The following is a 13,619-nucleotide window of genomic DNA, read 5'->3' on the forward strand; positions in this document are numbered from 1 at the left end:
TCACCATGTGTGATGTGATAGCTCTAACTTTGGATAATAAGAAAGTTACTGCTGTATAGCTAGTTTCCACATAATGTGCCATGAGTCTAACAGCAAACAGGCCAGTTTGGATGAATTCACTTAGGTGAAAAGTTAACATATGGGTCATTATGATACAAAAAGGAAGTCAAGTGATCTAACTGGACCTATCAATGGACCACATATACTGTTCAAATGAACTCATGATTCCCCCCATGTGTGTGCAGTAACAGGCATCTCCGAGTTTTCTTTGCAGAATTTATTCAGTCAGTTGTTAAATATTTATTGACAGGTTTGTCAGCTAATTACTTGAATCACACACTACACAAGGAGATATTCTAGATTTTGGCAATAAAATCTTAATGAAGCTTCAGATAAGTCACTTGTCAGCATATGCAACTGGACCATCGTACAATCTGGCAATCAATGCCTTTTTCATTGTACTCATGTTGGCATCTCTGTCTTTCTATATTTGCATGTTTCTATAATGACTCGGGGCGGTGGCCCTTCAGGTAATAGACCCATGAGTAGGGCTTCCTGTGGCCCTCAGAGCTCTGACTGGAGATGGTCAAGGTGCCAAACCACGGTCCTGGAGAGCCATCTGGAGGAGCCTCAAAGGACACCTGGATGTTCTGAATCTCTTTGGATTTGATGCTTCCCCCTCCTTTGACTATAAAATGGTGGTTGTCAACCTATAGGCATAAACAGGGTTCAGGTTACATAAAATCAAAATAAGCTGCACTATTAAGTGAAGCACATAAACTGAAGCATTTATCAATGCTAAAAAAAATTGCTAAAGTGAAAGTTGTATCAGAGAGAAGCAAGAGTCAAATCTGTTGAAACATAGGGTTGCACAACAGAGTTGCACAATTCTGCCATTTTTTCCAGGCCAAATTTAATGTTTCATGGTGTCACAGTGAACACAGTGTAAATACTCCTCAGTAAAACATCCCTGTTTTTAATAACATTGACTTTTTTTGATGTGTTTGAATTAGTATGTTGGAAATCACTTAATGTTATGTCAATAAGACATTTTTAGCTTTACGCCACTGCTTGGTCTGGTTTTCTCACTGTGCCCATTTTCACAAATTCTACTTGGTCTTTACCAGAAAAGAGAAAGCTGTGGTTTGCAGGAACACATTCTTGAAGGGGATGATGATGTTCCCACCAGCTTTAATGCTGAACGGGCCCTGAGACTGGGGGGGCAAGCATAACCCATGTAAGGGAAATATGTATTCTCCACCAACTCCTGAAGACAGGCTGAGCTGGCCTTTCACTTCTCCCAGCTGAGAAGGCTCAAAACAGACGTCCACGCTGGCCTCTGAGCCCACGTGGAAACCCGGAGTTACACTCACACTCTTGTCCACGATAAAGTCTGGGTAATCAGTCTGGAGGAGAGAGACAACATGAGAAAATTTCTGTTTAAAACTGACAGAAAGATACACACAGAGTTGTGTGTTGACAAATTATAAAGAACACATAAAAAGGTGTCTTAAGAAGTGATGAAGGCTGACACTGAATGCATATAAAGTCATCCTAGCATGAATGTATACAAAGACAGAAGAGGGCTATTTCTTCTTCTTTGTTTTGTTTTTACCTTACAGAAGTACGTGGTTTTGAAGCGGGCATAGTTGATAAACTTTACAGTGACGGTGTGGCTACGGCCCAGTAAAGCGTTAAAGTGCACAGTTTTCTCTGGTGCTGGAGGCAGAGCTCTGAGAAGCAGATCATAGTGGAAGTGGCCCAGCTCACTGCTGAACAAAGTTAGCCGTGCTGTAGACTCGCCTGCTTGCAGAGGCTTGTACTCGAAAGGCAAAACACCCTAAAAGGAAAGGCAGACATTCACAGACAGTGCCTATTAGAGTTTGTTTATGGAAACACAGTTAGGGGTTTTGTTTGTTTGTTTTCCAAGTATGATGGAAGACGCATTCAGTATTCACCTTGGACTGGCCTGGCACCGTGTGCTGAGGTGGGACAATGATATCACGGCTTTTACACTCAGTGGTGAGGCAGGAAGCTGTGGTCAGGGGGTTCTCTACTTGAACGGTGGCTGAGGCCGCCCGGCGAACTGGTGTCACTAACTCTATGGTGGACAGGACTCCTGGAGACGTGGCTTTGAAGGTAACGAGGTAGAACAAGTACTCACCTGTCTCATGGTGACGGAATGTCACCTGAAGAAAAAGATTAAATGATGTCATGATGGGTAACAAATGTCAGTTCAGATCTGGAAATGTGTAATGTTTGATCAAACCTTGGTGTTAAACTGTCCCTCTGTATATGTAAAGAAAGACATTTCATAGTCCCTGTTAGCATGGGCGGGGACATCGATGAACTTGATGCCCCTGAGGGACACTGTAGCATCTGGTTTATCAGGCTTCACTATCTCTAGCTGCACAAGGAACCTGAGAACACAGATGAGAACATTCATGACATGACTGAGATCATTCCCTCCACTTTTTATTAAAGTGCTAGAATATTAAAATTTTCGATTTCCACTTTACCCAGCTACAGTTTTTATCTCTGGGTCAGCATACACATATTTAAAAAAAAAAAATAGCTGGTAAAGACAGTGGTATATTTTGCTGCTAAATATTTAATAACAGATTTTTAACAAATGATTTAAATGAGCTTCCTCCGAAGGGTGGCTGGCCTCTCCCTTAGAGATAGGGTGAGAAGTTCGGCCATGCGGGAGGGGCTCAGAGTAGAGCAGCTGCTGCTCCACATCGAAAGGAGCCAGCTGAGGTGGTTCGGGCATCTGACAAGGATGCCCCCTGGGCGCCTCCTGGGTGAGGTGTTCCAGGCATGTCCCACCGGGAGGAGACCCCGGGGCAGACCCAGGACACGCTGGAGAGATTATATCTCTCGGCTGGCCTGGGAACGCCTTGGTGTTCCCCCAGATAAGCTGGAGGAGGTGGCTGGGGAGAGGGAGGTCTGCGCCTCTTTGCTTAGGCTGCTGCCCCCGCGACCCGGCCTCGGATAAAGCGGATGAAGATGGATGGATGGATTTTTAACAATGGCAACATGCAATTTAAAGTAGGAGAAAAAAAACATTATTTTTTACACTTGAATGTGTCAGTTACTGCTGCAGAGATTTAGGAGACGTTTCTGCACTCGTGTCACTTTATTTGGAAATCCAGACAAAGATGTGATAAAAACTTATACCAAGCCACCTGGGACCTCCAAACTAAAGGAGACACACAATATCAGCAGCAACAAAACTTAAATTTCAGTTTTTGGCATTAGGTTCTTTTCAACATTCTGTGGCTTCTGTGGCAGGAATTTCAACAAATATGGCTGAAGAAAAAAGATAATGCAAGGATGATGATGCTGAATTTGGACCTTATCCTGACAGTAATCATGCCTCGAGAAGTTTTAATAGCAGCCCATTTCTTATTTTGATGTTTTGTATTTGTTTGTTAGTTTGAAGCGGTTGTTTGTGGTTGTTCTGATCAATGCAATTACATTATTAACCTGCAAAAACACATTTTTCCTTAATAAAGTTTTATTACACATAAATAAACAATATTTGGTGGTTCCATTAACAAACTTCTCCTGTTAGTAAATTAGCTGAATATCATCTCTTGACCTTGTGCTAACCTTGCTGATTCAGCATGTCATATTAAAGTGAACTGACTGTGCCTGTGCTTAGAAAACAGTGCAACTTCCCCATAAATATAACCACACCTTTCAGCGTTTTTACCCCGATTAGTAAATGTGGTCTTAAGTGTTTTACCGCTGTTGCCTAGAGAGCCAGTTGTGCACAGGGAGCAGCACAGTGTGGCTAGTTTTTGCCGGCAGCTCGTGCACAATAGTGTCCTCTGCTTTAGGAGGATCAGCAGTTCCCTGCAAGGAGTACAGCATGCCTGTCCCATCGGGAAAAGCAAAAAAGACTGATCCCTGTGCAAAAGGAAGGACAAATGTACAATTTTCAGGGATTAAATCCATTTAATCAATCAATCGTATCTACATGCATTTCATATTTAACTCAGTGCCACTAAAATGGCACTGCTCCTCTACCTGATGTTTCTTTCCAGAAGTAGTCATGGTCATAGGTCGGTAGGTGATCGTGAATGCCGTGTTCTGGTGGGGCTCGAAGTTCACAGAGAGTGCTGCACTCCAGTGCTCACCCTCAATGACAGGTGCGATGCTGTAACCCTGGTTTGTGGGGTTGAGCACAGACAGGGTCTGAGTGTGAGAGCCACGAACTGGGCAAACAAAATTCACCACCTGCACACAGAGAGAGGGCAGCAACAGTTCAGTGACAGATGGCTCAAAGGCGCTGACATTACAAAGAACAGATGACGTATGACGTTTAAACTTCTGATGTCAAAACATAATCTTCCCACATCTGAGCTACATCTGCTGATATGAGAAATTAATTCCTGTGTCATGGTAAAAAATTAGATTACCTTCAACTCAATCTCTAGATAGACTTCTTGTAGACATTAGTGTTACAGAGCTCATTGAAGCCAAGTAATATTTTTTAAAAACTCTTATATATGTTTCACATCGCCTGATGTTGACCTCTAACCATTCCTACAATCTGAAACACTCACAGTCATCTTTACTATTGTGCCATCATCTGGTTTCAAATTTATTGAATTTATTGACTGGTTACTGGAAACACTGTCCCATGTGAGTGAGCAGATTTGTATTAGAAACCTGAAACTATGCCATGCCATGTGGTTATTTAAAATAATTAAATGGAAACAGAATTCGTTAGTTTACTGAATACATACAGCACTGCTGCTCTGCATGTGAATACTGAAAGGTAAGATCAAAGTCTCTCACTTTTAACTCAATAGCACAAATAATCACTTACACATGTAAGTCAGTGGTTTTTAAAAGTTAGATCACATACATGCATCATGTAAATATGACACATTCTCATCCTCACTGGTCTTCAAAAGCATTCAGTTAACCTGAAATAGCTCTTAACAAGTAACTATCCAATGATCAATCAGATGGTTTTTTTTGTTTGTTTACTATATTACTCAACACTGTATTTGTCTGAAAAGGTGCTTCAGTCAAACCTCTCTGCTGGTGGAGGTGGCGATGCAGGAGCCAGTGACAGTAAAGGTGATGGGTGACGAGGAACCCTCCACAAAGCAGGACAGATTCTCATATCTTGTGTCGTTACGCAGCTCCACAGGGGCAAACGTCACTTGAAAGGAAACTTCCATCCCTGGGTTGATAAATCCTTTTAATGGCACAATGGACAACTCTGCAGGAAAATCCTCTGTTTTCCAGTTAAACCTGTAAGAAGGTGGATTGAAAAGTAAAAAGCAAATAGGAGGATATAATCCTGTGCATGTGACACCTGATTGCAATAATACAATACTGTGTGTCTGTGTGGAGATTTGTTTGCTGGTAGCGTCTAACCTTACCTGGCACTACTGTCGCCAGTATTCGTCATGACAATCTTCTTCTTGACCTGGCAGTGCTGGACCACAGCTCCAAAGGAAAGGCAGTCCTGGTCCAGCTGAACTTCAACACCCTGGTAGTTTTTTGTGAATTATGTTAACGGTAATCGTTGTTATAAGATCATGGCATTCAGTTTAATTCATATTAGTAATACAGTCTATATTCAGAACTTTTTTAAAGGAAGTCTGAAGGAAAGGTTTATTAAAAAATATTTTATGTGACAATTTACTCCTAGAAGCTGATGCTGATCAAGACACATAAAGAAACAGATTATCTGTTTCACAGTGAAATTTATGTACCTGGCAAGAGCCTTGGATGGTCAGCAGGGGTTGGATCAAGCCTAAACACTTTGCCTGCAGCTCAGCAATGAAGGGACGAATGCACTGATGAGGTGAGAAATGGATCTGAACATTACATGATCCGCCACTAGACTTCAGCTTCAGCTCACCTTCTGGACTGACACACAGATCCTGGGAGAGAGGGTGACATGAAGTGCTGCTCGAGTGGACTGCTGTTTATGCATATCTTGCCTGCGTTGTCTGTCTGCATACCTTCTGATCAATTGGTGTATCTGTGCTGAGCATTAGGGTGCAAGAAAGGTCGATACTGCTGCGGTTTACTAGAACCACCTGTTTTTTCATCTTCTGACCCAGTTTCAGAGGTCCCAATTTCACCTTCTTCTGCCTTGGATGCTCAACTTCCAGCTACAAAAAGTCAGGATATGATATTAAAAACATACTGATTTTGATACATTTTATGGTCAAATTATGAAGCCAGTGGACATCAGAGCATCTTCACATTGGATCCAGGTTTTTGAAAATCTAATATCAATAAAATTATTAAATATGTAGCTTGATTTTATAAATCTTACATGTGTTCAAGTTGCTTTTTTCAAACACATAATACAGTTAAATGCTATATTAGATCTAAAAGATGCCTTTTAATCCATCCATAACCACTGTGAGGTGGGTATTCAATCTATGTTCTAGGTGTAGTCTGACAAGCTGCTCCTGGAGGTCAAATCAAATCAAATCAAATCAAATCACTTTTATTGTCACATCACATGTGCAGGCACACTGGCACAGCACATGCGAGTGAAATTCTTGTGTGCGAGCCCCACAAGCAACAGAGATGTGCAAACACAACAACACAAACGAGCAAAATACAAGAATGGCCAACCTGAAACTAATAAATATATGTACAATATATAATAGTGTATGCATTTCTGGATGTGTATACTAAATATTTTCCTACGTGTGTGTGTGTGTGTGTGTGTGTGTGTGTGTGTGTGTGTGTATACACATTTTTACAAATTAAATAGTAAAAAAAAAAAAAAAAAAAAAAATAATAATAATAATAATAATAATAATAATAATAATAAAATATATAAAATATACAGAGTTGAATATGTGCAAAACAAGTGGCATTTATATACAGTGTGGAGTGCATAATGTTGAAGTTCCAGTAGTGAAGCTGAGGTGTCTATGAAGTGTTCAGCAGTCTGATGGCCTGATGGAAAAAGCTCTCTCTCAGTCTGCTGGTTCGGGACCGGATGCTGCAGAACCTCCTTCCTGATGGAAGTAGTCTGAACAGTTTATGGCTGGGGTGACTGGAGTCCTTGATGATCCTCCCCGCTTTCCTCAGGCAGCGCTTCCTGTAGATGTCTTGGAGGGAGGGAAGCTCACCTCCAATTATCCGTTTAGAGCACCGCACTACTCGCTGGAGAGCTTTGCAGTTGTAGGTGGTGCTGTTGCCATACCAGGTGGTGATGCATCCAGTGAGGATGCTCTCAATGGCACAGCGATAGAAGGTCCTGAGGATGCGGGGGCTCATGCCGAATCTTTTCAGTCTCCTGAGAAAGAAGAGGCGCTGCTGCGCCTTCTTCACTGTTTTGTTTGTGTGTACTGACCACGTAAGATCCTCAGCCAGATGTACACCAAGGAACCGGAAGCTGCTCACTCTCTCCACAGCAGCGCCGTTGATGGTGATGGGGGTGTGTACTTCTCTGCACCTCCGGAAGTCCACTATCAACTCCTTTGTCTTTGCGACGTTGAGGGTGAGATGGTTGTCTTGACACCAGTGGGTCAGGGCGCTGACCTCCTCCCTGTAAGCCGTCTCATCACCGTTGGTGATAAGACCCACCACTGTAGTGTCGTCCGCAAACTTCACAATGATGTTGGAGCTGTTAGTGGCTGTGCAGTCGTAGGTGTAGAGTGAGTACAGGAGGGGGCTCAGTACACACCCCTGTGGAGCACCAGTGTTCAGTGTGATGGGGGATGAGGTGATGCTGCCCAGTCTGACCACCTGGCGTCTGTCAGACAGGAAGCTAAGGATCCAGCTGCAGAGGGAGCTGCTCAGTCCTAGATCCTGCAGTTTCCTGTCCAGCTTCGAGGGAACGATGGTATTGAATGCTGAGCTGTAATCTACAAACAGCATCCTCACATACGTGTCTCTCTTCTCCAGGTGTGACAGGGCAGTGTGTAGTGTCAGGGCTATGGCATCATCAGTGGACCTGTTGTGGCGGTATGCAAACTGTAGAGAGTCCAGTGAGTCGGGTAGTGCAGAGCAGATGAAGTCCCTGACCAGCTTCTCGAAGCATTTGCTTACAATGGGGGTCAGGGCTACAGGTCGCCAGTCGTTCAATGAGGAGATGGTGGAGGATTTGGGTACAGGGACGATGGTGGCCATTTTGAAGCAGGCTGGGACTACAGACGGAGAGAGGGAAAGGTTGAAGATGTGCGTGAACACTCCAGCCAGCTGAGCCGCGCATGACCTGAGGACGCGGCCGGGAATCCCGTCCGGACCAGTAGCTTTGCGTGCGTTCACCTTCCTGAAGCACTTCCGCACATCCTCCTCAGACACAGTGTGCGCACTGACGTCATCCGCGGTGCGCACACTGTCCGGTCTCATGGTGTTCGCTGCGTCGAATCTAGCGTAGAATACGTTTAGATCCTCACACAGAGAGGCCGTGGTCTGCGGTGTGCTGGTTTTCCCTCTAAAGTCTGTGATCGTGTTTAGTCCCTGCCACATACTCCGAGGGTTGTCAAACTGTTGCTCCACCCTGTCCCTGTACTCACGTTTGGCTGCTTTGATCGTCTTCCGGAGTTGGTAATGTGCGTGTTTGTAGTCCGATGTGTTCGCGGAGGCAAAGGCGGTGTTCCGTGCCGCCAGTGCCGCGCGAACATCTCCGTTAATCCAGGGTTTTTGATTTGGGAAGGATTTGACTGTTCTGGATGGGACGACATCTTCCACGCATTTCCTGATAAATCCACAGACTGAGTCTGTGTATTCATCAATGTCTCTGGCGGCCACGTGAAACATTTCCCAGTCCGCGTGATCAAAACAGTCCCGCAGCGCAGACTCCGATTGGTCCGTCCAACAGTGCACCGCCCTCCGGGTTGGAGCTTCCTGTTTCAGCTTCTGCCTGTAGGCGGGCAGGAGCAGGATGGAGCAGTGATCTGATTGGCCGAATGGGGCGCGGGGGAGGGCTTTGTACGCATCCCGGAAAGAGGTGTAACAGTGGTCGAGTAGCCGGTTTCCGCGTGTGTTAAAAAGGATGTGTTGATGGAGTTTTGGTGAGACTTTCTTCAGGTTTCCCTTATTAAAGTCTCCGGCTGTGATAAACGCTGCCTCTGGGTGTGCGGTTTCCTCGCTGCTGATCGCGCTGTACAGTTCCCTGAGTGCACGGTCAGTGTCGGCTTGTGGGGGAATGTAAACAGCCGTAATAATCACTGCTGTAAATTCCCTCGGTAGCCAGAATGGCCGGCACTTAATCATCAGGTACTCCAGGTCCGGTGAGCAGAAGGATTTGACCGGGTGCACGTTCGCATAATCACACCAGCTGTTGTTGATCATGAAACACACACCACCGCCTCTGCTTTTCCCAGTAAGATCCTGTGACCTGTCCGCGCGGTGCACAGAGAACCCCGGCAGTTGTATTGCGGAGTCCGGTACTTTGTCCGATAGCCAGGTTTCTGTGAGGCAGATCACGCAGCAGTCCCGCATCTCTCGGTGGAATGAGATCCGTGCCCGAATTTCGCACAGCTTGTTCTCCAGAGACTGCATATTAGCCAGTAATAAACTGGGTAACGGTGGTCTGTAAGTGCGCCGTCTCAGTCGAACCAGAACGCCAGATCTTCTCCCTCTGCGTCGGCGTTTACGGCCTCCAGGGCCAGAGAACAAAGGCGTCTCAGGTGAGATGAATGGGGGGTCTGCAAACGGAGCGTCCGTGTTGCAAAACTTGAACTCCGGAAAGTTATAAGAAAGACCGTCTTTTATGTCCAGTAAGGTTTGTCGGTCGTACACAAGGAGACAAGTGCTGCTCGTGAAAAAATAAAGGAAAAGTAAAATTAAACACAGAAGAAAGCCGTTGCTTGGGGGAGCTCGCGACGAGGTACCCAGGTACAAGAGAAAGCTCAGAAGGGACAGGGCCTTCTCTATTGCGGCTCCTAATCTGTGGAACAATCTGCCCCAGCACATTGGAGAGGCCTCTTCACTGTCCACTTTTAAAACCCATTTTTACTCCTTGGCTTATGACACAGTCTGACCCTGATTTTATTGTTTTAATCTAATGTGCTGATTTTATTGTATTAAATGTAATTCTAATTATCATTTTATACTCTTTTATTATTATTGTTGCTCTTTGTGCTAATTTTATTATTTTAAATATCATTTTAATTATTATCTTTTTTTTTTACGACAAAATTGTATTTTGACGAAAAACCTAAATATAGTTGTTGAGTCCACCACATGCACAGTGGTTCTCACCTTCATCTCGATGCCCTGCCCCAGTATCTCCACCTGTTTTGTGACACAGCTGTTTAAGATGAAGGTGAGCTTCTCGTGGTACTGACATGGCTCACGAGGATAAAAGGTGAATGGTATCTCTTTTACACCAGCAGGTGACAAAATATCTGCATGGAAGTCCATCTCCAAGAAAGCAGTGTTCTTGAACTGGCACTGGATGCTGAGGAGCAGAAGACAGGAATCTAATTTTAGACTCTCAAAGTCTCATTTATTCTGATTATAGTAACAACTGAGTGGTGGAGAGAAAGAGAACTGAGGCATCCTGCTGAAAGCACAAGATTTGAAGGATCAGATTCTGTGAGTCAAATTTTTGTTTATCTACACAGCAACGTGCTGTTCTCAGAGTTACCTGACACAAAAAAACAAAAATCTGAATGATACTAGAGCCTGACTGATATATTGGTGGCGTCACTATCAGCGATATTAGCGATATGCTAGTATTTGTATTTGGGACGAATGATAAACACAAATTAAAAAGTAAAGAAGAGGCAGGAGAAACATCCTTTTACGATGTTCTGAGTGTTGATTTTGCAAAGTTTGTCAAACAGAAATAAACTATGCAACATCAAAATCTGCAGTTTCCCAGTGGCAACATATAAACTGAACAAATACAACAACTGGCTGATTCGAGCAGAATGTAAATGAGTAATCCATGGTTTGCTGCAGCAGTTAAAAAAAGCGTATTTTTAAACTGCGACACTGAAAAAATGCTGAGTAAAAATTTGAAATTGAATTAAAAGCAATTTATCAATCAGGCTCTAAATGATCCTCTTGTTTCTGGACCTTCTGTGTGATGTTACTTCCTGTTGTAGGAAGCCTGGGACAAGATTATGTGACATTGAGCTGCAACCACCATGAAGGGCTGACACAGTCATTAAGTTACTGTAATCAACTGTAAAGTGTTTTGAATGTGCACATGTTTGAGTGTAACTGATATTGTCATGTTGCTGCCCTATATGAAAAGAATTAAAGATCTGCTTCAGGCAAAGTTACAGCAGTGTCTCCCTCTTCTTCCCACGCATCATGCCGAGTTGGCCAGGACAGGACCAGCCAACGAGCCAGATAAGAGTAAAACCAGTAACAGCTTTTGAATGTTTGAAGAACCTTGAATCCTAGAAAAACTGGAATTCAAACTACGACAACAACTGTTTAACATTAAGTTACCATAAATCCAGAAAACTAGTTTAGAGATAAGAAATATCAAATGTCAGTTACCTTACATTTTTAAATAAATCTGTTCTGCTTTGATGATATTTGCAGCAAAACATTATGTGTTAATATAATATTAATATTACATATTATATTATATTAATAAATATGCGAACTCTAATCCAATAGTTCATAAAAAAATCATGCTTATGGTTCGGAGACTTAAACACACCTGATGTCCCTCTTGCCGTTGTTCCTTAACACTAGGGTCTGAGTTGCCGGTTCCATACCAGGACAGTACAAGAAGCACTTCCCAAAGTTAAGCTTGGTAGAGGAGAATTCGAGACTGGGTGATACAGCCTTGCCTTTTATATCAAAGGCAAATGTTGGCCCACGTTTCACCTGATGAGATGAATCAAGAAGAAATTTACATCAGAAAGGGAAATGCCCAGAAAGCAAAACTCAATAATTATTATCTTTCACACCTAGGGCTGGGCCATATCATACCGTTCACGGTAATACCGGTATAGTGTTAGGCAATGATAAGAAAATAAAATGTCGCGATAGAATATGGGTAAAACGCACATGCGCAGTGCCTTTGTTTTCATACGCACATGGCAGAAAAAGCATGGCGGCGACGGAGAATGAGAAGGCGAAAGAGGATCGTCGAATGAAACAGATGAACCAGAATTGGTTTGTAAAAATGGTGCAACTTCAGTGGTGTGGAACTGGTTTGGCTTTCATCCGTCAGATACACACCAAAGCACATTTTTTGGTAGGGCATGCAAGCGGGCCGTCGTTATTACCGTGTTTTTCGGAAAATAAGTCGCTCTTAAAATCCTTTGATTGTCTGAAAAATGGACAGTGCTCCTTATAATCCTGTGCGCCTTATGTATTCTGGTTGTGCTCACAGACCTCAAACCAATTTTATGTAGTACACGGCGCTCGAAAATCTGTCAAAAAATGTTTTAGCACGACCTTGATAAGCTACAAAGCCACATTATACATGGTTATGCTCAGGATATGTCAGCCCATTTCCACTGGAAATGCCTTTTGGTTAAACTGTCAGCAAGGAAACAAAAAAAAACATCACACAATACTCAGATAGACAGACTTAGTTCTAAAAGATGATCTATTTTTATGGTATAACAATAACTGCTAATGAAAATGATAACTTCAGCCAAACTGCCTACATGTACATGAGCTTTTCTTAAAAGAGAACTACAAGCATGATGTTTTCCTTTAGTCTTAAAAGCCTCGATGATCCTTTAAAGCATGTTACTTCTGTAAAAATCCACACCAGCCTATTACCTTGATATTTAGTTTGACGTCTTTGAGGTTGCAAATGCACTGGGGGGAAAAACACAGTGAAGACTGCAGCTGCTTCCCAGCATCGATGGCAGCATTTTGTGTTTTTGTGACTAAGTGCTGTTGCAGTGCTTTGGGACCCGTTAGTTCAAAGTTCACTTCCAGGATGAATCTTGACAGATTGGACACCAGAAAAGTAAAAGTGGATTGCTCTGAAATCCCCACCTGTACAGAAAGACACACAGGAAGCTCTAAGTTGTCATGTAAAGGAAGGTGACTGTACATATATACATATGAATATTTTTGTCTGTATCATCTCACCTCCCCAAAGTCCAGAGTTTCTTGGTGGTTGGGGGCAATCATTTTGAGGCCCCCCTCTGGCTTCTCAACTTGTACAGAAGTGCTCAGAGTGAAACAATCAGCCTTAATGATCAGTGTGAGTGGCTCTGACTTCTTCTTCACCCTCAGAACCACTTTGAAACTCACATAACCTTCACAGGAAGGTGTGAACGACACCAATAATGGCAACCTGCACAAAACAGTTTACAATTATCTGATGCAGTTTTCTCTTGGACTTTCTATGACATGCCATTGGGGAGCATATTTCATCGCTATCTCATTAAGATTATAATGTCATTAACCTGTTTTTGGGTGCCACTGTGCCAGTCATGGGCTCCAATATGAGCCTCGATTGCTGGTCTTCACAGAAAAGAGATGAAGGAACCACAGAGAAATGGAAGGGCTCTTCCTCTTCACTCACAAAATTAACTGCCTGTTCCACTTTTTGTCCTTTAAGAGTACATGGAAAAATTCAAAGTAATCTGTATCAGAATGTGATAGATTAATTTATTCTTAGAAACACCTATTGTGGCAACACATCTGCCATTAACACCAAGATATCATTAGAGACAGTA

At 43.2% G+C, this 13,619-nt stretch overlaps 1 protein-coding gene across 3 annotated transcripts in view; it reads right to left on the bottom strand.

Annotated features, from left to right (window-relative positions):
• Positions 1–272: 272 nt before the first annotated feature.
• The window catches only part of LOC147311220 (axonemal central pair apparatus protein HYDIN-like), a 57,067-nt gene continuing 43,720 nt past the window's right edge, over positions 273–13,619 (bottom strand). For all 3 annotated transcript variants that reach the window (XM_086266250.1, XM_086266249.1, XM_086266251.1), the window contains 16 exons: positions 13,347–13,494; positions 13,027–13,234; positions 12,709–12,930; positions 11,630–11,799; positions 10,210–10,408; positions 5,994–6,146; positions 5,742–5,912; positions 5,406–5,515; positions 5,052–5,274; positions 4,036–4,245; positions 3,752–3,915; positions 2,270–2,420; positions 1,959–2,189; positions 1,616–1,840; positions 1,125–1,406; positions 273–710 (listed from right to left, as the gene is read on the bottom strand). In XM_086266250.1, coding sequence (XP_086122376.1) covers positions 501–710; positions 1,125–1,406; positions 1,616–1,840; positions 1,959–2,189; positions 2,270–2,420; positions 3,752–3,915; positions 4,036–4,245; positions 5,052–5,274; positions 5,406–5,515; positions 5,742–5,912; positions 5,994–6,146; positions 10,210–10,408; positions 11,630–11,799; positions 12,709–12,930; positions 13,027–13,234; positions 13,347–13,494 — 3,077 coding nt within the window. In that variant the 3' untranslated portion in view covers positions 273–500. The remainder of the gene's footprint in view (positions 711–1,124; positions 1,407–1,615; positions 1,841–1,958; positions 2,190–2,269; positions 2,421–3,751; positions 3,916–4,035; positions 4,246–5,051; positions 5,275–5,405; positions 5,516–5,741; positions 5,913–5,993; positions 6,147–10,209; positions 10,409–11,629; positions 11,800–12,708; positions 12,931–13,026; positions 13,235–13,346; positions 13,495–13,619) is intronic.

The sequence above is a fragment of the Aulonocara sp. 'chitande type north' Nkhata Bay genome, linkage group LG16 (genome assembly GCF_057382095.1).
Source record: "Aulonocara sp. 'chitande type north' Nkhata Bay isolate Kocher_YH1m ecotype deep benthic linkage group LG16, A_spYH_male_GT1.1, whole genome shotgun sequence".
NCBI lineage: Eukaryota > Metazoa > Chordata > Actinopteri > Cichliformes > Cichlidae > Aulonocara > Aulonocara sp. 'chitande type north' Nkhata Bay.